The 27191-nt window shown below is 51.6% G+C and overlaps 2 protein-coding genes across 3 annotated transcripts; one reads left to right on the plus strand and one right to left on the minus strand.

Annotated features, from left to right (window-relative positions):
* Positions 1-4412: 4412 nt before the first annotated feature.
* Positions 4413-13557, plus strand: CTSZ (cathepsin Z). The gene is made up of 6 exons (XM_058562397.1): positions 4413-4699; positions 5130-5293; positions 9392-9571; positions 11425-11575; positions 11916-12078; positions 12959-13557. The coding sequence occupies exons 1-6, from the start codon at positions 4560-4562 to the stop codon at positions 13067-13069; spliced, it is 909 nt and encodes a 302-aa protein (XP_058418380.1). The 5' UTR covers positions 4413-4559; the 3' UTR covers positions 13070-13557.
* Positions 13558-13606: 49 nt separating this feature from the next.
* On the minus strand, positions 13607-26467 carry NELFCD (negative elongation factor complex member C/D). 2 transcript variants are annotated; one of them, XM_058562394.1, is made up of 15 exons: positions 26360-26467; positions 22381-22496; positions 22022-22131; positions 21078-21187; positions 19374-19481; positions 18742-18894; positions 18391-18521; positions 17571-17736; positions 17129-17263; positions 16554-16693; positions 15386-15500; positions 14915-15010; positions 14690-14830; positions 14204-14333; positions 13607-14106 (listed from the first exon to the last, which is right to left on the minus strand). In XM_058562394.1, exons 1-15 carry the CDS (start codon positions 26444-26446, stop codon positions 14072-14074), a joined length of 1773 nt encoding a protein of 590 aa, XP_058418377.1. In that variant the 5' UTR covers positions 26447-26467; the 3' UTR covers positions 13607-14071. The 2 variants fall into 2 exon arrangements, with proteins under 2 accessions (XP_058418377.1, XP_058418379.1); XM_058562396.1 differs by lacking the exon at positions 14690-14830.
* Between the last annotated feature and the right edge of the window lie 724 nt (positions 26468-27191).

A 27191-nucleotide genomic window follows, 5' to 3' on the forward strand; every position in this document is an offset into this window, starting at 1 on the left:
CACAAATGTGACCCCAGGGAACCATGTTCCCTCCTGAGCAAGTGTGGGCAGCCAGGAGAGGGTGTGGTGAGGATAGAGTTGGGGACAGCGGCAGGGTCAACAGCACACCTGACCCACCCAATGGGAAGGCCTTCGCTGCAAAGGCATCTGGGAGTCAGCACAAGTGCCTGACCCAAGGCCCCGTGGACAGAGAGGAGCCCCTGCAGCCGGCGAGGAAGCCATGGTGCCCTGCAAAGCCAGGCTTGCCTCCTGAGCACCGTCAGCATCCCTCCAAACAAATGCTGGTATCCAGGATGTGGCTACACTCAGGAATGTGGAATAATAGGAAATGTCTGCAGCTTGCAGGGTGGGAGCCAGACAACAGGGTACGAAGGAAGAAGGAAAGAGAGGACTTGGAGGCAATTCCATAGTAAACGAAAGCTCATCCTGTCGTCTTCTCCTTCAGTTTAGGAGATGGGCCGGCCCTGGCCTCACCTTAAAGTGTGTGTGTGTTATTTATCGGGATGAGGGGAAAAATCAACCTAATTTTTAGAAATGAGTAGGCTTTTGTATCATGGCCTTGGATCACGTGTTTGCCAGGAGACTTTATGGGGTAAAACAAGAAAGGGGGGACTAGATTCAATTGCCACCCGCAAGCCTCATGGGGCATACAGGTCTCTGACTGCTCTAGAGCCTGAGTCTTCCCACCTGTAAAATGGGGCGATAGCATGTGACGCACCTCACAGGTTGTGCCAAGGATCAAATGAAGACAGACATTTCACATACTGGAGAGTCTTCTAGAATGTCACTGTCTCTGCCTTTAAGCACCACTGGCGAGCGGGTATGACTCAGTTACATAAACAAAGAAAAGCCCAGGGCACTGGGTAGGCTTCCATGTAGAGAAATTTATAGTGGTTTCAGGGGAGACTCCGAGTCTCAAGGCCCCACTAGACTCACCCCAGATTGGACAGCGGGGATCATGACAGCTGACGAGACAGAGGCTGGAGCTAAGCTCAGGCAAGGGGGGCCTCAGAGGGGAACCGGTTGCAGGGCACTGCCCTGAGCCTTCTCCATTCCAGGCCAGAGGAGAAGATGAGTCTTTATCCACAAAATGCCCTCACAGGCATGCACAGTGGTGTCAGGAAGGGACACAGCTTTCAAGTTTGCAAAGTCCCCAAAGCTGCTGCCCAGGTGCCTCTGCTCTGATAAGAGACGAGCAGGTGGCTGGGGGTGGCCAGTCCAGCAGGTTCTTTGATGCAGCCTTCCTCTTCCTTAGTCCCAGCGGCCTTTTAAGTTTATCCGAGTGCCCTTCAGAGCTCCTGGGCCGGATGCCCTTCCCTAACGGCAGTGCATGCACGCGCCTCTGCTCTGCCCGCAGTCTGCAGGCCGGAATTTGGGTTTGGTTCGGTCCGTGGCAGGCCCCTCAACAGAACACATTTAGGAACCTCTGCTGAAAGGGATCCGTGCACAGTGGCAGTCACCCCTGAAGTGACGCAGCCAGTCCGCCTCTCAGAGCCATCAGCCAGGAGGGCACGCATCCGCCGACCACAGCTAAGTTCAGAGGCGAAGAAAGGGCCCCAGGGCCGCTTGGGTTCACGTGTCCGACCCGTCACAGGGGCTGAAGAGGCAATGAGTCACGTTGGACCTCACTTCTCCTTGCCTTGAAAGTTGTGGTTTCAAATGTCTGGACTCCCTCCCCTCCTCCTGCCGACTGAGTTGCTCCTATGTCAGAGAAATACTATGCCACAACGTGTCAGCTCTGGATGTCCCATGCGTTACCAGCCGGAAAACGTCACCCTCCCTCTCTGTAGCCTGCATTTCACGGGGATGAATGCTGCCTGCCTTCCCTCCATCTGTCTGACCCTTGCTGGAGGCCCAGCTCCAGAGTTTGCAAGGCCCGGAGTAAAATGAAAACGTGGGGCCCTGTTCAGTGCAGCATTACACCAGGAGCGGGGACCTCTGAGCTCGGGGCCCTGTGCGACTGCAGGGGTCACATGCCCGAGAAGCTGGCCCTGCCTGTCCTAATACCTTCTACACGAGGCAGACCTCTTCTAAGAACCCCAGGGCATCTTCAGAGCATCCAGGTCTCCCAACACTGCGAGAATGGCAAAGCTTGTATGCAGCGCATTTTCACCCCATATCAAGCGCACCCGGAGTCCACGGCCCAGTCGTCAGAGGCGAGGCCTAGCACGAGCCCTCCCCCTCCCGGCCTCCTGTTTCCCATGTTGTAAAACACGGGGTTGGACTTTGCACCTTCTGGGCCCTGACAGTCTATAGGTACTTGGGTGTCCCCACAAGATTTGTTACCCTGCAATACTGTGACCACTCTCGTCATTCTTCAGCAACATGAGCTTCTAGATTTTTCTCTAGAGACCAAAAACCCACCTCTTAGGCAGACATCCCGCCTGGATGACATCACAGGGACAATCCTGCAGGCTTTCTCCTCACTCCTCTCCACAAGGCCGATTCACCTTAGACATGGAGGAGAGGGCTGACGTGAGAAGGGGAAGGTCCAGCCGGCAACTCCTTTCGAAGCCACGCCGTTTACACCCAGAGTGAAGCTTTGAGGCCAGGCCCAGGACACCCGTTCCAGCAAACCAGTCCCTACAGCTCAAACCTGAGTGTTTTCTCACAGGCTCAGGTGGCAGCCGGGTCCCACCCCATCCACCTCCTAACGATGAGCTGACTGGCCCTAAGGGTTTTCAGGAGCTGACTTCCTGAGAAGATAAAAGACACATCAGTGGATAGAGCCCGTGTCTACACTTTACCTCAGCGATAGCTTTTTAAGAACAAGACTAGGGGGGCCGGCCCCATGGCGTAGAGGTTAAACGCGCGCTCTGCTACTGGCGGCCCGGGTTCGGATCCCGGGCGCGCACCGACGCATCGCTTGTCAGGCCATGCTGTGGTGGCAGTGTCCCATATAAAGTGGAGGAAGATGGGCACAGATGTTAGCCCAGGGCCAGTCTTCCTCAGCAAAAAGAGGAGGATTGGCATGGATGTTAGCTCAGGGCTGATGTTCCTCATAAAAAAAAAATAATAAATCAATAAAAAATAAATAAAAATAAATAAAAAAAAAAAGAACAAGACTAGGGGCCAGCCCAGCGGTGTAGTGGTAAAGTTCACGTGCTCTGCTTTGGGGGCGTGGGGTTCGCAGGTTCAGATCCCAGGCACGGACCTAGGCACCACTCATCAAGCCATGCTGTGGCAGGCAACCCACATATAAAGTAGAGGAAGATGGGCACAGATGTTAGTTCAGGGCTAATCTTCCTCAGCAAAAAGAAGAGGATTGGCAACAAATGTTAGCTCAGGGCTAATCTTCCTCACCAAAAAAAAAAAAAAAAAAAGAACAAGACTAACACTTCTGGGCTGATAAAGCAATGCCAGGCCTTTGCTTCTAAAGCCTCACTCTGCTCTGACAAGCACTGCCAGACAGGCTTCCCAGCCCTGCTAGGATTCTGTGGTCACCTCAGTGCTTCCAAAGGTGGTCATGGAAATTGCTGGAAGTCCACGGGGCAGCCACTTTGATTTCTGACTGCCAGCCTGGCACAGGCGGAGGGAGGGGCCGCAGGAAGGTGCCGAGTGCCCACTGAGTTCATCTTAGGACCCTACAGCAAAGGCCTGCGGGAGCCCTAGAACAAAACGCCTGGACCCTTGTCTTACAAGAAAAGGAAAGCCATTTTGTTGGGCAGGAGGAGGGGAGAAATCTTGTTAGGAAACCAAGGCGTGGGGGTCCCACTTCTGCTTTCAGTTCCCCATTTGACTATGAAGAGCTTTGTTAGCAAGAAACCTTTTCCAGCTCTTTGGAAGTTGGAATGTAGAAGTAAAGATTTATGTGCCAAGTGTAACTTTCTTTAGGGGCATTTTCTAGGGGCACCTCACCTTCCCTTTCTGTGAAGGGTACTCATCTATCCAGAAAGCGCCTGGGCCTTTGGGAAATAGGGTTCAGAAAGCCAGGCCAGGGCACAATTCTGTGGGACAGCTCAGGACTTGGGGAGATCCCTGCCCGTTCCTAGGGAGGCCTGGGCCCAGGTGGGATGCGGGGACAGGTGGCACCTCTCCAGGGCCGAGGGTCCAGAGAATCCAAGGCTGGCAGGGCCATTCAGACCCTGCAGCCCCCACCTCCTGCCCCAGGGCTCCTGAAGGTCTGACGATGATGCACTCAGTCAAGCCACCAAGCCACGTGGCTAGTGGCTAGTGGCTAGTGGCTAGTGGTGGGTCGGGTCTGGGGTCTGGCTCCAAGGCCTGGTGCGTGACCCCGAGTTCAGGCGCCCCCCGCCCAAAGGCGGAAACGGAGGCCCGGGCCGGCGGCTCCCTCGGGGCTGGCCCTGCGGCGGTCGGCCGGGGCGTGGCCGGGGTCACCGGGGGCAGGAGCGGGCGGCCCCGCCCCGGGGGTGTGTCCGGGCACCGGCGCCGCCACCTTAAGGGCCGGGCGGGGCCAGGTCCAGAGTGCGAGGGCCGGCGGGGCACGGGCTGGAGCGGAGGGGCCCGGGAGATCCGAATCGGGACCCGGATCAGGACTCGGATCAGAACCCGGAGCGGGATCCGAATCGGGACCCGGATCAGGACCCGGCGAGGGAGCCATGGTGTCGTCCAGGCCCGCGCGGCTGCTGCTGCTGCTCGTGCTGCTGGCGGGCTCGGCGCGGGCCAACCTCTACTTCCGCCGGGGCCAGAGCTGCTACCGGCCCCTGCGGGGGGACCAGCTGTCCAAGTTGGGGCGCAGGTCCGGCTGGCTTGGGGGGCTGGCCCATCTCCCGGGGCTTGGCGCGCACTCCCGCCCCCTTGGGGTGCCGGGAACCCAGGCCCCTGCCTCTCTGACCTTTGAGGGTGGAATCCAGCCCCTGTGATTGGGGAGTCCCTCTTGCTCTTTGGCATCCAAGGGAGCGCTGGTGTTGGTGGTTGGACAAGCCCCTCCTGTGCCGGGAGCAGGCCGGCCCACCTCCCTGGCCTTTGGGGCTTTGCTTGGGGAGCAGTGTGGTTCCTGCATTTCCGGGGGCCCCTGCCTCCTTCAATTCTGAGAAGGCGGGGTCTCCCAGTGTGACATGGGTTCACCTAGTGATGAAAGTGTTCACCCCCATTCCCTTTCATTCTGGGGAGGGGAGAGGGCACCAGGAGCCTCAGTGATGATTCTGGGGGTGGTGGTCTCTTCCCAGGACATACCCCCGGCCTCACGAGTACCTGTCCCCATTGGATCTGCCCAAGAGCTGGGACTGGCGCAACGTGGATGGCGTCAACTATGTCAGTGTCACCAGGAACCAACACATCCCCCAGTACTGCGGCTCCTGCTGGGCCCACGGCAGCACCAGCGCCATGGCGGGTAGGTGGAGGGCCCTTGGCTCCACAAGGAGGCCAGGAAGCCTCCTTGTCAGGGTCCCAGGGACCTGTGATTCCATGCCAGGACATTCAGCCTGGGATGGGGGCATCTGAGCCTCTCAGGACTAGGGGAGCTGACCTGTGCCCTCTGCTGCCCCTCACCATCGAGGAAAGGCTGAAGGGACACAGGCTAGACAATGTCTCCGCTGTGCAGGGTGGGCGTGGCTGGGGCCTGTGGGTGGCAGGCAGGACTAGGACTGAAGCCCAGTGACAAGTGGCTCCCAGATGCCTTCTGTCTCCCAGAGCTTGTGACCCCGGCCATTTGGGATGGAACCAGAAATTTAACTCACCGAACCCCCTGCTGGTGTTTGGGGGCGTGGAGGTGAAGCTGCTGTTCAGCAGCAGTCAATATGTGAGGGGAAGGCCTGTCCTGGGCTTGGAGTATTGAGTGGGGCTGGCCAGTTTTCTCAGCAGGACCTTAGCCAGCTGGCCACGGTGAGGGCGGGAAGGCTTGTGGCGAGGAAGGAGGGGGACGCTGAGGTCCTTACTGCTTGAGAAGGCTGCTGGGCCTTGCCTTGAGGAGAGGAGGGAGAAGAAGAGACTTCAAACCATCCTTGGGGCCTTCATTCAGCCCCACGCCTGCCTGGTACATGTGGGAGGGGCTCTGCCATCTCCAGGGGGAGCCCAGGGTTCCAGAAGCCTGCACTGGAATTCCATTGGAGAAGGGACTCTCTAACTGGGAGTCTGGCCTTGGGAGGCCTTGGGTGCATTGCCTCCTGCCTGACTTGGGTATCTCACGGGGCAGTCTTGCTGTAGGTGTGGCATTGTGTTAAACGGATTAACAGCCACGTGGCTACTGCTGCTTGCCAAGGCTCGGTGGCATCATCGCCCTTGTCTGTGCCTCTTCTCATTTAAGCCTCCCAGCTGCACTGTGGTTGCTCCCAGTTTGCAGATGAGGAAACAGACACTCTGGTAGGAAGGTCAGGAGACTTTGCCATGGTGTGAGTGACAGCCGAGAGTAGAACCCAGAAGCCTGGGCTTTGGGCCAGGACCTCTGCTGGGCTGTCTTTAGGACGAGGAGTGGAGTCTGGACCCCAGAGCCAGCTAGCTGGGGCATCTGGGGCATCTGATGGGGTCTCCCTGGTGGCCCTGCCCTGTCTCTCTCTTCTGACTCTGCAGGTGGTCTGAGGCTCTGGTTCAAGGTACTGGAGCCCTTGCTGGCGGCTGAGAAGGCCCTCTGACTGGAGTGGAGATGGACAAGGCCCTGGAGAAGGGGGAGCCAGAGGCTTAACCACTGGAGCCACTGGGAGACCTTGGGCCAAGCGGGCAGGCAGGGTGTGGGCAGGCCTTGAGGCCGAAGTTCAGGGCAAAGGCTGGGGCAGGAGTGGAGCTGGCTTTGAGGAACTGAAAGAGGGCCTTTGTGGTGGGGCCCTAAGGGTGGGGGAGGGGGAGCTGAAAAGGTCTTGGGGAGGGGAGGGGCCTGGCAGAAGCCTTGAGGGATCTCAGAGGAGGAGTCACGTGCTAAGACTGCATTTGTAAAAGACTGCAGGGCGGGGAGTGGAGGGGCTGGCTGGAGGTGGGCCCTTGATGTGCTCCCTCTTCAAACAGGTCTTGGCTGGGAGGGTTAACCCTGCCACATTTCTGGAGTGGAATCTCTCTCCTGGGCAGACGACTGCTTTTGCCTCTTTCTCCCTAACCTTCTGACACCTTCCACAGCGGCAGGTCCCTTCTTCCTCTTTCGCTGAGAAAATAGAAGCCCCCAGAAGGGGACTTCCACAGGCGCGGGCCCAGCTGGCCGTAGTTTGCCTTCCTTCCTGTCCAAGCCCCTCGTTCACTGTGAACAAATGAGCAGGGGCCTCGACGCCACCCCACCTCAAGCCACCACCCCACTTCTGGGCTCCTCTCCTCTGTCCTTGAACCACTCCACCGGCCCCGCCCTTGCCAAGGTCGCTGGCCACCATGCAGGCAGGTCCAGTGCCAGCTCCCAGGCCTCACCCCGCTTGGTCGAGCTTGCCCAGCTCTCCAGACGCCTTCCTGGCCTTCCACCACACGGCCGGGTCTCCTTCTTCCTCCCTGGACGTTCCTTCCAGCTCCTTGGCCAGCTCCTCATCCTCTCAACTTCCCAACATCAGCTTCCCCAAGACTTAGTCCTTTGCTTCATCCAGACCCTTCACCTGAACTCGACCTTGACACCCAGCTGCCCTCTCTCTCTCTCTCTCCCTCTCTCCCTCCATCCTCCCTCCCTCCTCCCTCTGTCCCTCTGCCTCTCCCTCTGCCTCTCTCTCTCTCTCTCTGTCACCTTACACCACAAACCTCACATGTTCAGATCTGAACAGCTGGTCTTTTCCACCGCTACCCTCATCCCAAAAACTCAGCTCTTCTCGGGTCCTCCCCAGCTCACTAAATGATGGGTCATCCTTCCCTTTTCTCAGGCAGGAGCCTAGAGCCACCCCTGATTCCTGTGTCTTATCCCCCACATAGATTTGTCGCTTCTACTTTCAAAACCTATTCCCAACTCATCTGCTTCTTACCACCTCCACCGCTGCGCCCCGGCCTGAGCCGCCGCGCTGGGGACTGGTCTCCTGCTTCCTCCCTGGCCTCCCTGCCATCAGGTTCCAAACAGCTAGAATGAGCCTGTTCACACCCAGGTGGGATCACGTTTCTCTTCTGCTTGAAACCCTCTAAAGATTTCACGCAGATAAAGACAGAAACCTTCCTTGACCTACAAGAGCCCATGTCAGCTGGCTCCCTGTTCCGTGTGGGGACCCAGTTTGGATGCCAAGGGCTGAAGCCCAGGAGGTACCTTCTCACGCCAAGTACCTGCTCTCCCAGATACCCTCCCTCCTTCCCGTGGATGCCACCGAGAGGTCCCCAGCCACTCTCTGTAAACGATACCCCCCAGCGTTCTCTCCCCTCTTATTTTCCTCCTGGCACTGCATTCTTCATGTGTCCGCGTTTACACTTGTTTATTGTCCTGCCTCCGCCATTCTGTGAGCCACGTGGGTCAAGGCTTCTGTCTGCTTTGCTCTCTGCTGTACTCCCAGCCTGGCACACAGTGGGTGTGAACCTGCACCTATGGCTACACGGGCAAGACGAGGAGCAGGTGGGGAGGGACTGAAGAGTTGTGTTTGGGCCGCGCTAAGGAAGCGTGTTTGTGGGTGGGTCAGGTGGGGACTGGATACAGGAGTGAGGAGTCAGGGGAGAGGCCGGAGCTGGGCGTGGCTGCCCTTACTTGGAGGGAGGGAGTGGGCTCTGGTGAGGCACAGGGCAACCGAGGACAGTCGTGTGCTGGAAGCCCAGGGCAGGAGGTGCTTCCAGAAAGATAGAGTGGCCAGGCTGCTGACCGCTGCTGGAGAGGGCCTGGATCAGATGAGGATGGGGAACTAGCCATTAGAATTGACAGCGTGGAGACCATGGGCCTTGATCAGAGCGACTTCGGCAGAGGGAAAGGGACGAAAGTGTGCTTGGCTGGGGCTGAGGAGAGAGCGGGCAGTGGAGTGGAGACAGTGGGAGGACAGCTGTCCTGCTTGCTGAGCTAGGAGGCAGAGAACTGCGGCAGTACGTGGAGGTGGGTGCCAGCCCAAGTGCTCGTGTAGGTGCCGATGTGGTGGGAGGGAGGGACTCGGGGTCTGTGTGGGCCTTGGGGGGAAACACGCCACCTGCTGTCACGGGAAATAGGCTTGTGGATGCAGAAAATTGGTAGACTGGGTGGTGGAAAAATGAGGGACCTGCTTCTCACTCGCCACCTCCGGAGGTGCCCTCCTCGGCCCCCCTCCAGCCTGGGGGCTCCAGGAGGGTAGGGACTGTGTCTTGTGTTCCTGGCACTGTCTTTGGTGCCGGGCCCAGCTGGCACTGGTGGTTGAGTTTTCATCCTTTCAGCCCTTCAGCCGGCACTTGTGGGGCATCTACAGCTAGGCAGGACCAACCTGGCCCTGCCCGCATGGTGCTTACGGTGGGTGGGCAGACACATCCATGCCTGGGAGGGGCCGGGGGAGGCCTCTCTGCAGAGCCGAGACCTCCTGAAGGGGTCTGTGGGAGAAGGCAGCCGGAGCAGCAGGCAGGGTGGGGTGGGTGCTGACCGGGAGTGGGTGCTGTCTTGCAGATCGGATCAACATCAAAAGGAAGGGGGCATGGCCTTCCGCCCTGCTGTCTGTGCAGCAAGTCATCGACTGTGGCCATGCAGGCTCCTGCGAGGGAGGCAATGATCTGAAGGTGTGGGAGTACGCCCATGAGCACGGCATCCCCGACGAGACCTGCAACAATTACCAGGCCAAGGACCAGGGTAGGCTCTGCCGCCCCCACCGCCTGCTTCTCAGGGAAAGTGGGGCCTGGAGCCTAAGGCAGCCCACACTTCGCAGGCTCTGTGGCCAAGGCGCTGGGGGGAGGCGGGACAGAGATGGGAGTCCCCTGCCACCTTCAGCCTCGTGGGTGTGGGGGAGCAGGAAGCTGGAGCCCGTAGTCCTTGTTGAAAAAACCAACAGTCTTCTGGGGAGGGGTGTCTCCAGCTTTGCATCCCCTCTGGCCGGGCCTGGCTGTGGGGTTTGGGTTCTGACATTTTGGTGGCTTTGTGGGCCTCTGTAAGGGAGAGGTGCGTGTAGCCCTTGTCGAGGAAAGAGTAAGTTTTCCAGGAGTTGGGTGGGGAGAGTAGGCAGGCCGCTGCCCTGAACTGGAAGCAAGAGGGCCCAGCTGGAACACAGCATCAGCCTGGTTCCCACCCCACGACCCTGGGCCTGGGCTGTGCACATTCAGGTGGATTTGGAGCCAAGGGGGTGCTGCATGGACCAGCAGACCTCAGCTGGCCTGGAATTCCTGGAGTTGGCACATTCCTTTCAGTCTGCTCCCCTTGGAAACCAAAAGAAAGGAAAAGTCCAAACCTCAGACCCATAATTTGCAGTTTTAAGTCACCTGCCCCTGTCAGAGCTCCCTCGTAGTCAGAGCAGAGACCCGGGACGAACTCAAAAGGCTGTTTGAGACAGGAAGGCAGGAGGATGGGGGGAGCCTGGGCGCTCTTCCGCCCCTGCCCTCTCTGCCTACCAAGGGGTTGCTCTAGCCCCTGTGCCCGCTGAAGTGGCACAACATACTCTAGCACCATCTCACGCCCACGGGATGCCCTCACGTGGCCTCCTGGGCCATATGGCCCAGCCAGAAGGAACTCTCCCAGACTGGTTGGGTGAGTCTTGTTAAGTGGTAAACACAGCAGGGGTCAGAGAACCAAGAGGGACAGATGAAAGGGAGGAGGGAAGGCCCAACAGAACAGTATCAGGTGGTCCCTGGGGCCGCACCCGCCCTGCCCTGCGCGGCCCTGCCCCGAGCTAGTCTGGTCCAGCCTAGGCCAGGCCCCTCTAACCCACCTAGCATGACAGGAGCAGATGGAGCGCATCAGGAACCTGATTGTTTGCAACAAATAGTCTTGTCTTTGTATTAGCAAATGTGGCCACAGATCCACCATTTCCGGTTGTGCTGGGCACTGGGCATTTGGTGTCCAAGGGACACACTGAGCCAACAATTTAATCCTTAAGGAGTTTAATGTCCTGGGGGAGGAGTCTGGACAGATATGAAGCTGTAGCGGCAAAAGGTAGCATGAACGCAGTGAGCAGGCAGGCCGAGGGCCCGAGGCAGCATCTAGGGGTGAGAAGTGAGGATGCCGAGGGCTGGGAGGAACGCAGGGGATGGTGTGGGTTCTTACAGAACTAAGAGCTGCATTTTTTTTTTTAGCCTAATTCTTGATACCTCCTCAAACCAAAATAATCAGAAAATGCTTACTTTTTTCCAAATGTATTGGCCTATTCAATGGCCAGCAATAGAATCATCTAATTAAGAGCTAATAATTTAATTAACTCTATTTTCAGCTGCAGAGTATTATGAAAAGTCCCTTCTCCGGGCTTTTAAAGGAAATGGAGCTGTCTTCTGAGTGCCTGCTATGCGTTAACTAATGTTTGTCTGTCTTCTCCGTGAGGCCTGGGGAGGGCTTGTCAACTCCTTTGCAGCTGAAAGAAGAGCGTGATTCAGCAGCTGATGGTCCAGTGATTTCCCATATTAGCTAAATGGGAACGGGAGAGGGGGTTTGGGCACGCTTCTCTGTTAGCAGGTTAATGAGGAGACGACCTCACGCTAACTTTCCATGCTGCCCCCCAGAGTGTGACAAGTTTAACCAATGTGGAACATGCACTGAATTCAAAGAGTGCCATGCCATCCATAACTACACCGTCTGGAAAGTGGGCGACTACGGCTCCCTCTCCGGGAGGGAGAAGATGATGGCAGAAATCTACACAAACGGCCCCATCAGGTGAGGAGAGAGACTGCTGCCAGCCGTGGGGATCCGAGCCATTTTCACCGGTCCTCCTGGCCAGCTTTACTCACTAGGCTGGGTGAGTTTTCTCAGAAGCAAAGCTCAGCTAACTTGCCCCTCGTAGGGTTGCTGAGTGAAGTGCACGGACACGCAAAGGCCCCAGAGCTGTAGCGAGTGCTGTGGGGACGCTGGCGCTGCTTCCGCAGGGCGGACACCGAGGGAGTAATAGCGCAAGTTTAGGCAGAATCCTCTGATTATCTGAGTTGGATTTACACAGCTGTTTCTAAAGATGGTAAATTCTTTCCATTTGAAGTGCTAATTCTTTGTTTGCTCTCAGCTGCGGTATAATGGCAACAGAAAAGATGGCTAACTACACTGGAGGCATCTACGCTGAATACCATGACAAGGCCTTCATAAACCACATCGTTTCCGTGGTCGGGTGGGGTGTCAGTAATGGGACCGAGTACTGGATTGTCCGGAATTCATGGGGTGAACCATGGGTAAGATATTTCCACTGATTCTAACTTCGATGGTTCTGTTGGCTTTGTAGCTAAGAACTGTGGCCCTGAGCAGAGGGGCTTCTTGCTCCAACCCAGGATCAAGCACGGTGACACTTGGGGTCTGGTACGTCTGTGTTGTGTGTGGCTGCCGCTGTCCTGTGCATCGCGTGTTCAGCAGCATCCCTGGCCCCTACCTACTAGGCGCTGATAGCTCCTTCTCCCTGTCCCCCAGCAGTGAGCACCACCAGTGTCTCCAGACATAGCCAAACATCTCCTGGGGAGAAATCACCACGGCTGAGAAAGGCTGCTTTAGAAGTTTCAGTTTAGCCACCTATACAAAGATTTTTCCTGTCATAGTTTCGGCTCTCCTAAGTAATACCGTATAATTTTTTTAATAGTTTTGAGTTGGGTCAGACATCCAGGGGAGATAAATTAACTGCCAGAATTTTAATTTCTAAGACCTAGCGTTAACCATTAACAGTTTAAGACACAGAAATTCACTAATATGAAATGGGGGAAGTGATCCATGTCGAAGTGATGAAACGCCAGTTTTTATTAAATGACTACAAATGGGGATGTTCATAGGGAGTCCGGTTGTCTGGTCTAAAGAGTCAACATTTTAGTGACAGTGAGCTTCTGGCATAAGGGCCACGTACCCCTCATTAAATATTAACGCCGTTAAAAATTTAACAAAAGATATTTCTGAGTAGAGGTCCCAGGAAAGGGAAGGGGCAGCTGAGGAGGTGGTCTGGGTGCTGCATCCCCCGCCTGAGGCTGGGTGATAAGGTGGAGAGGAGGCTCATTTTATAGCTGAGAGCAGAGGGAGAATTAGGAGATGGTGGTGGCTGAGCTAATGCATGACTCCTCTTCTCACTCCCAGGGCGAGCGAGGCTGGATGAGGATAGTGACCAGCACCTATAAAGACGGCAAGGGTAACTGTTACAACCTTGATATCGAGGAGTCCTGTACATTTGGGGACCCCATCGTTTAAGGCGGATGTCTCCGGAAGAGCAGTTTTTTAAGAAATGATATCATGAGTCCTAACCAGAGGGCATCCTATCGTTATGGGCACTGGGTTGGTACTGCCATGGTTTGAAGGAACAGGGGGTTGAGATTCTAATCAAATTGCTATCTGATGGCTGGTAACGGCACTCAGCACCGAGAAGGGGCACTTGTCAAAATGCAGACCAATCAGGTACTGGCTGAAAGAATATTCCCGAGAGGAGAGTCTACAGTGTGATGCCTTAAACACCTGCACAGGACTGCTCCCCTGCCATGATGATGGCCTCCATTTTCTTCAAGATGGTTCGGTATTTTCTATTTGGCAAGTGTGATTTATAATGTGGTATTTAAGAGGTAAAACAATTTAGACTTATCACCAGTTCTTATGTCACCTTGGAATCAATAGTGGGGACAGAAGGGGGAGATGGCAATTTCAGATTGCCCAAGTGATGAATAAAATATGACTGCACACAAGAACTGAGCCTGAACGTGCCTTATTTACACATGAAAACGTAATACCAGGATCTATACCTTCCAACCCAGAAAGCCTTTTTTTATTTGTTCTTGGAAAATTAAAACAATTACAATAAAATATCAACTAGCTAATTGGGTTCTTGTAAAAGACTTAAGTCAACTTTGAAAGCAGTTCATTTAAGTGTCTGTTTCCGAATTCCCACCACCCTTGGGGCTGACACCTGGCTCCATCCTGAGAGGTAACGTGAACCTAGTTTCTATATTGGGGGAAAGAATACTGTAAACAGGATTTAGGGGTGGCCCTGGCTTTACAAGAAGGAGAGGGGACCATTCAGAATAGAAGTGAATAGAATTCACGTATACTGCTAACATCTTCTTTTTTAAAAAGTTATCCACCTCCTCCCAGCAGAGCCCATTTCCAAGCTGCTAACTGAGCCTCTTCAAACAAGTTTCTGGAAAGGACTTTTCCAACAACTGGTCTGGAATGTTCCACTTCAGCTCTGGAAGATGCTCTAAATTAGTTCACCAGGATGAAGTTAGACTTGCAGTGAGCTTTAACAAACAGAAGGAAAACAGTCACTGGGTTAGAAACAGGAGGTAAAAAATGACATTTAAAATTGTAGCAAATGGACATTCATGTCAACCATACCTATAAATTCCGTCACAGGGTCATGTTCGCCTTCTGTTTTAATGGTGCCTGCGATGCTATCGTTTTCCAGGATGGGGAGGAAAAGCTGCACAAAGTCAGAGGTGTACGGAGGAGCAATAACATCCAGCACCTACGAGGAGAGAAAGCCAGGTCACCCTCCCTGCACAGGCCGTGAGCGGCATCGCACCAACACGCTGAAGAAACGGCAGTTAGGAGAAAACCCCCCTCCTCTCCCCGCTTTTTGCTTCCCGGTGCTAATACCAGCTTCCGCCATTAAGATACCCAGGTGGTAATGGAAGCAAAGCACATAATACAGCTCCTGCAGGCAGGAGGTGCTTCGTAAATTGGTATCTATGTCATTGTTATCACCATGATTATCAGAAAGCACAGTGCTCCGAGTCAGGTACAAAATGAACTGAATTAAGCCGGAAAGGGCACTGCTGGTGTAAACAGTATGAAACATGAAACGAACGGTACGCTGCTGACCTCAGTCACGAAATAGCGAATGAGGGAAATGTCCGTGTCCAGCTTCTCCAGGCACCTGCGGATGTAACTGACAACAGGAAGTACATAACCTCGACTCAGCAGGTGCACCATCCTGTCCAACAGGGTCTTCTTCAACTCCAGCTACAAGAGCGGGGGCAGCGAAGTCCATTAGAGTGGGGTCCTCACCCCAAGCTGCATGACAGACCCCGCGGGCCACTTGCTCACCTGCTCCATCACATCCAGCTGGGAGTGCTCAGTCTCAAAAAGCTTGACAAGCAGCTGCAGGACCTGGGGGTGCAGGAGCTGGTGGCAGGTGCTGATCTACGAACGGGCCAAAGGGAGCCTCACTGAGCACTACGGTCGGGTCTCTGGGCTCAGCGTGAGCACAAAGAACTGCCATCACTGTCACAGCCACCAGACAGCTTATCGCTGACAATGGCGGTCCTCAACACTCGGCCCAGGGCTGGTCACCTTCTGTGCCATTCCTCATCCTTTCAGAGACACTTCATACAAACTGAGAAATCTACAGAGTTAATGAAACTAGTTCCTTAAAAGGAAAATCCTCCTTTAGGATAGAAATAACTAGGTTTGAAAAGAGTATCTCCTGAACACTGAATACGTGTGCTGGAAGTGCAGTCACGAACAGTACAAGGCACAGACAGAGAGCACGCTGTGAAGGGCCCTGCAGCCTCCTACCTCATCCAGCAACGCCAGGTGTACAGGCGTATGGTCCGTCTGCAGCTGGAAGTACCTGGGTTCTGATACAGTCCAGTCCACCCATTTCAGCACACCCATTGCTACCACTGGAAACCTACAGGCAAATAATGCTTCCTTAAACAAGTTTTTAAAAACAAAACACACCAAAATTAAATGGTTACAAAGGTTTAAAAAACAACAATGAACTCAATCTAGCCCATCAATTCACTCTTCAATATGGTCTGCTGGGGAGAGGCCAGGGAGTGAAAACAGCCTGATGAGATCAGCATCCTCTCACACGTGCAGTGCGAGAACCCAACTCTCAGCTTACTTTAAACCACTTTCCTGGTTTAAAAGGAAAAGATCAGTAATGCAAAACAGTGAGCTTAGTGGACTAGGTTGAAGTTTACTTGTATTTAGCAAATCCTTTCTTTGTCCCTAGTGCAAATCCCAGGGGCAAGATCAAATGCCTAAGAGGACACCCTATTTGTAAGCTTTTCTAGTGAATACTTATTTATATAATTGGCATAACTGCAAATCACTTCTATCAAAGTAATTCTTTGTCGGTCTTTTACTGTAAATAGACCCTTTTCTGCAAATCAATTTTTGTAATTCTGGTTGGTCTTCCTTTTTCTTTTTTTTTGTGAGGAAGATCAGCCCTGAGCTAACATCCGTGCTAATCCTCCTCCTTTTGCTGAGGAAGACCAGCCCTGAGCTAACATCTATTGCCAATCCTCCTCCTTTTTTTTTCCCCCAAAGCCCCAGTAGATAGTTGTATGTCATAGCTGCACATCCTTCTAGTTGCTGTATGTGGGACGCGGCCTCAGCATGGCCGGAGAAGCAGTGCGGCGGTGCACGCCCAGGATCCGAACCCGGGCCGCCAGTAGTGGAGCGCGCGCACTTAACCGCTAAGCCACAGGGCTGGCCCTGGTCTTCCTTTTTCTTAAGTCTAATTTGTGAACAGACTTCTGGCAAGTAAGCACCTGAAGATAACTCATGCTGCTAAAACAGTTTAAAGTTCTCTGCATATGTTTTAAAAAGAAAAAATAAATAAAATGAATAAGTATCTCTGAAGCTTTGTTACATATTTTTTGAGCTTTTAATATGAAAACCCAAGCCACTTCTTCCAACAAGGATTAAGTTTAGAAACAAGTTTCATTTTGCTTACCTAATACACTGATAAAGTGTACTCAACTCTGCCACTAGTTCAGAGGCCCCTTTGTTCTCATTGCAACACAAATTATGAACAGTTTCAACAGCTTTCGATGTTGACTTCAGCTCATCTTTATTGATGCTCACTCGCTTGTTCTGAAAACACACACAACAGCGGGTGAACGCTGACGGAGCACGTGTCCTTGCAGCTGGGGTAATCTGGTATCGGCCACTTCTCTCTGCGAAGCGCCTTCCCTCTCTCTCAAGTCAGAGTCAATTTACTTGTCAAACTCCACAGTCGCTCAGCATATAGAAACTGAAGACCAATGAGACCAGTGTTTGTGGCTTAGGGAAGCCAGTTTCATTTCTTTAGTCACACTTCAAATTAGAGTCTGAATAAGTAGTATAGAGGCTATGCACATTTTCTTAAGACATTTTCCACTTGGACTATTTTATGCATAATCACTAGAAAAGATATTTCTGAGACTAGATGGGCTCATGATTTCTTGCAGCCAAAATTCTCAACTACTACCAAGGAACAGAGGTTACCTGTCTCCCTAAAAGTCCCTAAACTCTCCGCACTGCCAGTACCTTCTTCCAGGTCTCCACCACGCTTGCTGCATAAGCCAAGATGTGGATGTACTTGTGCTTGTGGTCTTGGTTGATCCTGGCCCCTGGTTTAAAGAGTGACTGCATAAACAGGTCCAGGAAGGCCGGCACCCGGATCTGAGGAGAAACACAACCCGCAGAAAGGAACGCAGGAGAGAGATGGCAGGTGAGTCCACACCCACTGAGGGCAGCAGACAGGCATGCCGCCCACACCCCCCGCACTGTGCTCTGCCCAGCAGGTGCTCTAATGTGTGCAGCTCCGAGAGCGTGATGGGGAAGGACCAGGAAAAGGACTGAAACATTTCTACAGGAATTTGCACTCACTCACTCAAGAGAATTAAGAGAAACATGGACTTTCCAAAATAACCCTTCCAATCAGTACTGGGGGTATCCCATCTTATTATTAAAATGCAAAGCAACTTACAAGTTCAACAGGAGGCGGGTCCATGCTTGTAAACATCTTGAACAAGACTGTGATGTCGGCCGGATTCAGGGCTCCTTTGGACAACATAGCCCCAAGGGCCTGACAAGCCCTCGGATAGGAGGCAGCTGTGCCTAACGCTAGTGTGATCTGACTGGCATCATGGCCTCTTGATGGGAAATCAAATATCCACTGGTCATAAGGTGCGATATATCGTTAATTACCCTTCCCCTCCCTCTCCTTCCCTTTTTCACATTAAATACCTTGAATTGTTGGGATCCCTTTGTTTTTTCATGTTCCTGTCATTCACTGGTATAATGACTGACACATGAAAACAACATTTGGAGCTAATTGGGAAAGAATACTTCAAATACAGCTCACAGACTTTCTAAAAGGAACCACACACTTTTTAAATATCTCACTAAGATTCCATTAGTAGAAAATAAAGATAATAACAGCTAACTTTGTTCTCTAAGATATGGACTACAAAATAACAGACTACTGAATACTACTGACTTCAAGACTATTGTTATTTGCTATTGATGAACACTACTATAGGAAAATACAGGTTCATAAATCCAGTGAATTGAACAATAATCAAATACTTTACAAAATATTCATCAAAGCAATACTTTAGAAAGCAAGCTCTCTACATGTATTTAAAATTACCCTGACTTTTCCTGCTGTACTGGATAAAAGGAAGTTTACCTATAGGTCAAAACAGGAGGACCTAGAGTCTTTGGTTGTGGAAATGGGGCAGTGGGTGTGATTTTGGGGAGAGCACCTAGTGAGGACTAGGGTAAGCAGAAACACCGCCTCTCACTTCTCCTGGGCGAAGCGCTGAACTTCCTGAGCGATCCTGCGCACGGCGGAGCCTCCTTGCTCTTCCTGGGCCAGCACGGACATCATGGCCTGGGCAAACAGGTACGTGTGTTCCCCGTGGCACACCATTTTCTGGAAACCGAGAATTTGGGGTTTCATGATTGTAGCAATGGTAGAGAAAAGAAAACAAACGCAGAGAAAAGAGTCAGACTTCAACAGTTCTGCACGGAAGTTATTATCTTGGAAGGTGCCTTCCGACCTGGACATTCTCTAAAGTAAAGGAGCTTTTTATGTTTGAAAATGCAAGACCCAAAACAGCCTCCCTCTAATCCGAGATACATAAAGAACTTACGGCAAACTCAGGGAGATTTTTTTCAAGGTTTTCTTCTCCTCCATCCAAAATTGTAGCTAGAGAGGTACGAAGTACTCTAGAAAACACTTCCAACTGCTGGCAGGCTGTGGACACGCTGGTTATCTCCCCCTGGTACCCTGCATCAGAAATAAGCTATGGGACAAAAATAAGAAGCCAAAGTGTCAACAAGCAGTGAGCACACATTTCACGGAAAGCTGGCTTGTCGTCAGTGTTTGTGGTGAGGCGGACAAGCCAGCACTGGTCTCAGGTCTCAAACCTGTACTCTGATCCCTGCTTCACTACGAGCTAGGTCTGCGGCCCAGGCTACCACTCGCCTGGGTTTCTTTGTGTATAAGATGGAGGAGACATTCTTGGAGATTCCTCTCAGAACACAACGGACTCGATAAATACGTTCCTGCCAAATCCCAAAATATAGTCCATGTTGCTCCCAAAACACAGATACATATTCTACGCTTTTCTTTCTCAATGTATGACTTTCTAAAGTGAAATGAGGAAGACCTTTACCAAGAAAAGCAAATATGATCTTTCAAAGGAAAGAGACCACCAACCAATATAAAATAACCTCTGCTCATAAACACTCTTATCTTTTCTGTCTCCAGTACTCTTCCTACCTTAACAGTGAAGTTAAGCATCAAACAGTCTGGATGGGCTTCAGCCAGTTTGTAAAAAAGATCTCTCCATGTGGTATGTGCAATCATTTGTTCAAGCCAAGCTGGGGTCTGCCAACAAACAAACAGCAAGAGAAGAGGCCTAGCTTTAGCTTAAGTCAAGATTATGTGGTATAAACAATCACAAAATATTGCAGCTGCAAGAGCCCTTGTGAGCTCTGGCCTGGCAGTCCCCATAAGAGGAAGCAGACCTGGAGCTGGTGATGCCACATGGGTAGCTGAGGGGCAGAGCCAGAGCCCCTGAATGCCCACTCAGAGCTTCTGGAAGACCCGACTCTGCACAAGAGCGCACTGAAAGGTGCTTCCTGGATACACGAATCTGGTGGAAGCATGTGTACGGTGGAGCTGCAGCAGACGCACCATTAACTCAGGCTACATCAGCTGTATGCCCTTGGCAAAAGAGAAAAAGGCGCAGGTGGTTTTGTCCATCAGCATGTGTAGTGGCCACGAAAATGTCTCTCTCAGCCCTCCTCCTATGTGGCTGACAGACCGGGGGCTAGACTCCGAGTCCACCTCCCATTTGTCCCAAGGCCAGGCTTCCCATGGGCTGCTCCCAGCCGCTGACTGAGTGCAGCAAGGCTCCTGAGGCAGGCCTGTTCCTAGGAGACACGGGGCTCCAGTGACAGGTAATTGTGGTTTGAGGACTCCCCGGTGATAGTGCTGAAACATTCCAAAAACTGCACTATCATCTAAGACTCCTCCTACCCAAACGTCCTTCCTTCCCACATGCCTTCAGGGGTGTGACTGCATCACGACTCCCCCAGCTCCTACAGCCCCTACCCAGCTTCCCTCAGAGGCGTGTCCTCCATAATCTCCTGCACATCTAATCCTGTCTTGGTGTCTGCTTCTTGGAGGACTCAAACAAGTACAGCACACCACTCAAAGAGCCTGTGCCCCAGACTTACCGTCAAACGGGAGGTATGAATCTGCTGTTCCTTCTCTCCGGCTCAGTACCTATGTGCCTCCCGGCATGCAGGATCTCAGTACACTGAGTATAGCATTTAAAGGGCAATTCTGACTCTATGCAATTTGTCTCACACTCTGATTTTACTACCCAACTCTTACATTACTTACATAATATGCCACACTCCACTGTGCACAGGGAATTAGAAAAAGACCCTGGGAACTGGTATTAAAAAAAGAAAAAAGAGGGGCCAGCCCCGTGGTGTAGCGGTTAAGTGCGTGCGCTCCGCTGCTGGTGGCCCGGGTTTGGATCCCTGGCGCGCACCGGAAGCACCACTTGTCAGGCCATGCTGTGGTGGCGTCTCATATAAAGTGGAGGAAGATGGGCACAGATGTTAGCCCAGGGCCAGTCTTCCTCAGCAAAAAGAGGAGGATTGGCATGGATGTTAGCTCAGCGCTGATCTTCCTCATTAAAAAAAAAAAAAAAAGTAAAAAGAAAAAAGATTGGGCCAGCCCCGTGGCTTAGCGGTTAAGTGCGTGCGCTCCGCTGCTGGCGGCCTGGGTTCGGATCCCGGGTGCGCACCAACGCACCGCTTCTCCCGCCATGCTGAGGCCGCGTCCCACATACAGCAACTAGAAGGATGTGCACCTATGACATACAACTATCTACTGGGGCTTTGGGGGAAAATAAATAAATAAAATTATATAAAAAAAAAACTACTTAAAAAAAAAAAGATTCCTCACCTCTCCTTCTTCAGTAAAAATAGAATCTGCTTTGCGTGGGTCAAAATGTTTGATCAATAAACTCTTCAAGTGATTTTCCACAGTTTCCTGAACCTGCACTGGTTCAACACCTGGAAAACAATGGAAGCAGCTAGATGGAAGATGGTGATCTCTGAATCTGTCGTAATACTTCAGAAAAAGCAGTCCGGTCGAAAGTCTATGAATCAAATAACAGAATCACTCATGTCCACTTAGGATTTCAGACTTCTTATAAAAATTAATATTTATTAATCATATTTGATGGTAAGACCCAAAAAGGAGCAAGAGCAGCACACACAAGGACGTTCTACCCTTGTCTACGTGGAAAGGAAAACAACATCTTCAAAACCTCACTGAGGAGGAGGACAAATTGGCAAAACAGACAGGTGGGAGAGATGGAAAGACACACCCTGACAGAGCAGAGCAGAGCAGATCTGGCCAAGAGACACACTGGTATCTAAGCACTGTGACAGCAATGAATGACGAGTTTCCGGACAATACTTACTCAGTGATGTCATCTGCACCCAGTTTAGTGGATTTACAGTAAGGCTCTACTTTGATCATATTAGCTAAAAGCCATAATCATACCCAGTCCTAAATTATCCATCATTTACTGCTTGCTATAATAGACCTCTTAAAAATGACACACTGAACATACACTGTATAATCCTATAATTCTACAACATGGTAGGGAAAACAGCTCAATGAGAATCGCATTTGCAGGCTATCTGTAAACCTCAATTATTGAATCAAAGATAAGAATCAAGCAGACGAAGATGGGTAAGAAGTTCAGTTCTTACTTATTTAAGTCTAAAAAACCAGGAAAACAAAGAAGGCCTTTCCAATTTATCAGCATTATCATGATCCAAAGGTCTATTTAAAAAAGGCGGGGTGACTAGCCAGGACAGGGACCACCCACAATGCACCTGTCTGAATGAGCCACTCAGCCAGCAGGTTGACAGTCTGTGCCACAGCAGTGTAGTTCTCTGATAAGAGCTGGATAACATTCTCCGGAGACCCTCCTGCCTGAAAATATCTAGAAAAAAGTAACAAAGAAGCTATTACACTAAAATGAATGTAGATGGGCATGGGAATGGATGACAACAGGGAGATGAGGAGGAAGACAGGCTATTAAGTTTTTTTAAGTGTGGGGGGACCCCTAGAAGCCTTCCATTCCAATATCACATTATTCTTACCTTTACATATCATCTTTTGGGTCTATCACAAAACTTTCTCCAAATTATCCCCCACCTTCCTCCCCATACAAATAACCTTTCTCACATACCTCTTCAGAGTGTTGAAGATGGAGGGCTCCATTATGTAATCCCGGGTAGAAAACTTATGTAGGCATTCTTGCTGGACCTCTGCGTCATCCTCCCCCTCTCCATAATCATCCTCCTGCTGTTGGTAAACGCCATGAGCCAGGCAATTTTTTCACTAATACAAATATTCTGTAATATCTCCTTAAAGTGTATAACACTGTCCCTTTCAAAAGTACTCCATATACAATATTTCATTTTTCTTTCACAACAATCTCATGAAATAGGCTGAACGAGTAATGCGTGGCTAAGAAAAAGGGATCACAACGGGTGGGTTTGTGTCGCAACTCCACCCTAATGACCTTGTGTCCAGCAGTCATACAAGTTACCTAACCTTTCTGGGTATCCGTTTCCTCCTGTATTAAACAAAGATAATCACAGTACCTACTCCTATTTGGCCATTATAAAGACTCCATGAGCTAATTTTTGGAAGAGCCAAGTATAGTACCTGACATTTTCTAAGAGTTCAATAGATGTTAGCTATTATTGTTTTCACTATTATTATTTCATATGTGCCATTTACTGCTTTCCAACAAAGACTGATGAAGTGATTCTTGAAGGCATAAGCCATCAATTTGCAGTTAGAAAGTAAAGATCACTGACTTGCCTTGAATCAGCAGGTCTGGCTGGATTCTAGTCCCAGTTCGCATGGAAGCAACCTTAAACAAGTTACTGAATCTAAGGACAAAGCAGGATGATGATGTGATGACGATGGACTGAATGACCCCAAGGTCTATCCAGCTTTAACACTGTCATCTTAAATAACAAGCAGATGCTTTTTGAATATTTACTCTGCACTTAGCACTTGTGCTTGTCACCAGGGAACCTAAGAAAATATAAGACAAGATATGGCCTTCTCCACCAAAGGAATTCATAAACTAGTAGGAGAGACCAACCTCCATACAACTGACTAACATAACGGCATAAGAGCTGGGCCAGGAATCGGCAAACGATGGCCCAGGGCCAAATCTAGCCCTCCTCTTGTTTTTGTAAATAAACTTTTACTTGAACAGCGACACCCATTTTTTAAACATACTATCTACGGCTGCTTTCCCCCACAACGGCAGAGTTGAGTAGCTGTGACAGACCTGCAGAGCCTAAAATATTTACCATCTGGCCCTTTACAGAAAAGTTTGCCCACTCTGGTCTAGACTAATGTCCTGGGAGCAGGTGGAGCATGACTCCTTCACAGAGCGGACTGAGGAGTCTTCGCTCAGACCCTATTTGTGTGAAGAGCCTTGAACAGGCTGTGAAAGAAGGCCCAACTTCACCCTGAGATTCATCCTTATGTGTCTGTATTCTTGGACTTCTACTCTGGACCCTCTTCTCTTCTACTATATCTTCTCTTGGGTCATGCCACCTTCTTGCTCATCAATCTAAATTTAGCCTAGATCTCTCTCTCTTTCTCTCGAGCTCCAGACTCAAGTATTCAACAGTCTATTCTCATTTCTATTAGGATGTTTCACTAGTATTCCAAACCCATTAGATCCAAAACTGACCTCATCTTTTCCTTCTAAGCAGATCATCTTCCTACAACCTATATTTCAGTAAAGGATTCCATTACCTACCTGTTACCCCAAACTCACAAATCTAGGAGTCATCCTCAATTTCTCTCCCTCACTCCACCCCCACATCCTGTCACAAAGACCCATCAATTCTATCTTCCACATATCTATCCAGTTGAGCCCTTCTTTCCATCTTCACCTCTACCATTCCTTATTTTGGGCAGTAGTATATTCCCCTCACGGCTCAGTCTCATTCTTTCCTTTCAATCATCTTTCACACTGATGCCCCAATGACCTTCATAAGCCACAAAGCTTATGTCTCTCTCTTGTTTAAAGTTTCCTATCTCCCTCAAGAAAGCCATCCAAGAAAGCCATCCATGACCTTATGCTTCTACCTGTTTGCCTGGCCAGTCTCATCTCTGGCCATTCCCCATTGGCAACCTGCAGCCAGACTAAACTATTTGCATTTCAATTGCTCTTAGCTTCTATCAACTGGACTTAACATCACAGGAGCCTCCTTACGCATCTTCCTGCCTACCTCCCACAATCCACCTAACATGGTGTCCAGTGAATAGAATTAGGGTCACAAAAATTGACCTACCACTGTCTTTCAAAATCCAGCTCATGCCACCCCTGTCACCTTTCTTGGCTTTCTCTCCTTCCTCTAAGCAGTCACAGAATGAATATGAAATGAATATCTGGTCCACCCCTCTCATCAATGAGAGCCAATTAGGGTCAGTGGGCCGAATTAGGATCATGATTAAAGTTCTCTCAATATGAGACTCTCCAACCTCCCATCAGCGGGGTCTAGGCTTGGCTCCGCCATTCCTAGCTGCATAACCTAGGGCAAGTAACTGCAGTGCTGTTTATAAAATGAGGGCAATGGACTAGATGGCCCTTAGATACACCCTAGTTCTAACATTCTATGACTTGAAGGCTCAATGTGACAAGTACTATGACATTTTGAACAGGATACTCCAAACACCAACCCACCACTAAGCTAATTGACACCCTAAGTTTCCCTCATCTAGACCACTTCGATGGTCAGCAGTTTGACAAAGTGGCAATGGAGACAAAGGACCTGGGTTGGATCCCCATTCCTTCATTTATTAGTTTCATGACCTTGGGCAGGCCACTAAGTCTTTTGGCCTTGCTTTCTTCATTTACAAAATGAACACCCAACCAAAATCTTGAGCGTAGAATGAGATAATGCATGAAAACACCTAGCTAACACAAGCTCTCAATTACCTAAATCTGACCTTCCAACCACTCCACTATAAGCCTCCAACACTGTGGAATGATCCAACGTGACATTCCCTGCCCAAAACTCTTAAACAAGTCATACTTTTCAGCAGCTCTCAAAGGCCCTTCAGGACCTGCTTCCACCAGGCAACTAACCACACAAGGACTCCTTTTAGTTCCAGGACTCCTTTTAGATACAGCGCCTATCCCTGCGTCTTTGTGCCTCCAATGCCCTCTTTGCACCGCTGTCCCCTTTCAAGGAAGTACGCCCCACTTCGTCCCTTCTTCCTTCAAAATATTAGTTCAATATTTCCCAAACATATTTAATCTTGACTTTTGTTAGAAGGCAGATTCCCAGGCTCCCCTCCAGACCAACCACATCACAGTCTCTGGGTGAGGGACCTGAGAAGCCCTAGTTGAAAGGTGCCCTTCGGGTGGGTCTCAAGATTAGAATAAGGCTGGGGTACATTTGCCAGGCCAGAGCTCCCAGTTCGGGCTCTCCAACCGTCTCCAGAGGAGAACCAATGACCCCTCCTGGGCTTCCACACCAAACCCTGCAAGGTCAAGGCCGGAAGAGCCTTCCGATGTCGGCTGGCCGGCCCAAGGACTAGTAAATCAGCGCAAAGCACTGAAGGGTAAGGTGTACACACCAGTCAAACCCATGGAAGGAAGCCCAAAGTTCAACTTTTTCCCTAGTTCTGACTTCGATTTTTTTGAAAGACCGTATTATTAAAAAACAAAACAAAACTGTGTGGCGCTGCGCCCAGTCCTCCCCTTGGAGTTTGTGTCCGCCCCGCCTTGGGGGCGAAGCAATCACAGCGTCTGGCAGTGGGGCTGGCCCAGACGGAGTGGTCAGCGGGCCACCGCGTGTTCGGACCCGGCGCCAGCAAGAGCCCTTCACTGGGGAAACTGAGGCCCCGGGCGGGTGCAGCGGGCCCGCCCCCACCCGACTCGTCCGCAAGCGCGGAGCCGGAGGCGGGGAGGGGCCGGGTGTGGACCCCGGGCGGCGGCGGCGGCGCGAGGGGGCCCGCGGGCCCGGGGTGGGGGGCCGGCGGCGCGGGGGGCGCGCCGCCGGAGGGGGCGGGGCGGGCGGTGCTTGAACCTCACGGTGACCGCCGCGGGCGTGGCGGGGGCGAGGCCGGCCCGCCGGCGACGGAGACCAACAGTCCTCGTCGGGGGCGCCCGGAGCCCCGCTCACCTGGCCGCCGTCCGCCTCGTCGCCCCACTCGGCCGCGCTCCCGAAGTAGTCCTCGTCCATGATGGCGCCTGGCGCGGGCCCCGCCATCCTTTCCCGCGAGCGAGCGCGCGAGCACAGCGCATGCGCACGGCGGGGCGGGAGAGCGCAGGCGCGGCCCCGCGGTCCCGCCCCCCCTCGGCCGCGCGCTTCGGCCGGGCGGGAGGCGGGGCCGGGCGGGGGGCGGGGCCTGGAAGGAGGGGCGGGGCAGAGGGCTGCCCCACGTTGTTTGCTCCTGGCGCCCAGGGCGGGAGACTGGCGAGGACCTGCAAAGGGAAGGTCCCGAATTGATCCAGGAACACGGCCTGCTTGGATCCCAGGGGTTTTAGCTCCGGATGTAAGTTTCAAAACTAGACTCACGCTTGGCCTGTGTTCTGGTCCCGGCTCACCGCCTTCATCGCTGCGACTTTCGGTCCTGCGAGCCTCAGTTTCCTCATCTGACGACTGGACACAAAAGCAGGGCTGACTTATCAGGCACTGTGTCTAGGGCCTACGAAAATCTTTTAATTTCTTTTAAAATCAGAAAAATGAATATTATAATAATGAATTCAGCCTGGATTATATTTGTGTAACTATGATTGGTATAAAGAACTAGAGCAGTGTAACACATAATTTTAAATATTCTTTTATGGAAGATGGGCCCACGAAGGCAAAAGTGCCAAGGGCCCACAAATGTCATAATGCAGCCCTGGAAAAGAGGGCCTGTCTTGTGGGGTAGTTGTTAATGATAACTGGGATGATGCTTAAGCCTGTAGCATGGTTCCTGCACATAGTAGGAGATCCAAAAGTGAGAGCC

This window comes from Diceros bicornis, chromosome 19 (assembly GCF_020826845.1).
Source record: "Diceros bicornis minor isolate mBicDic1 chromosome 19, mDicBic1.mat.cur, whole genome shotgun sequence".
Taxonomy (NCBI): domain Eukaryota; kingdom Metazoa; phylum Chordata; class Mammalia; order Perissodactyla; family Rhinocerotidae; genus Diceros; species Diceros bicornis.

What these genes read in the sequence shown, in the direction of transcription:
- CTSZ (XM_058562397.1), top strand. Translation starts at nt 4,560, where the DNA reads ATGGTGTCGTCCAGGCCCGCGCGGCTGCTGCTGCTGCTCGTGCTGCTG. An exon ending in CAGCACCAGCGCCATGGCGG is followed by an intron (nt 5,294 to 9,391) that starts GTAGGTGGAGGG and finishes GCTGTCTTGCAG; the next exon opens with ATCGGATCAACATCAAAAGG. An exon ending in TACACAAACGGCCCCATCAG is followed by an intron (nt 11,576 to 11,915) that starts GTGAGGAGAGAG and finishes GTTTGCTCTCAG; the next exon opens with CTGCGGTATAATGGCAACAG.
- NELFCD (XM_058562394.1), bottom strand. Translation starts at nt 26,446, where the DNA reads ATGGCGGGGCCCGCGCCAGGCGCCATCATGGACGAGGACTACTTCGGG. An exon ending in TTTTTACTGAAGAAGGAGAG is followed by an intron (nt 19,482 to 21,077) that starts GTGAGGAATCTT and finishes GTTTGTTGGCAG; the next exon opens with ACCCCAGCTTGGCTTGAACA. An exon ending in ACACTTTATCAGTGTATTAG is followed by an intron (nt 15,501 to 16,553) that starts GTAAGCAAAATG and finishes ATTTGCCTGTAG; the next exon opens with GTTTCCAGTGGTAGCAATGG.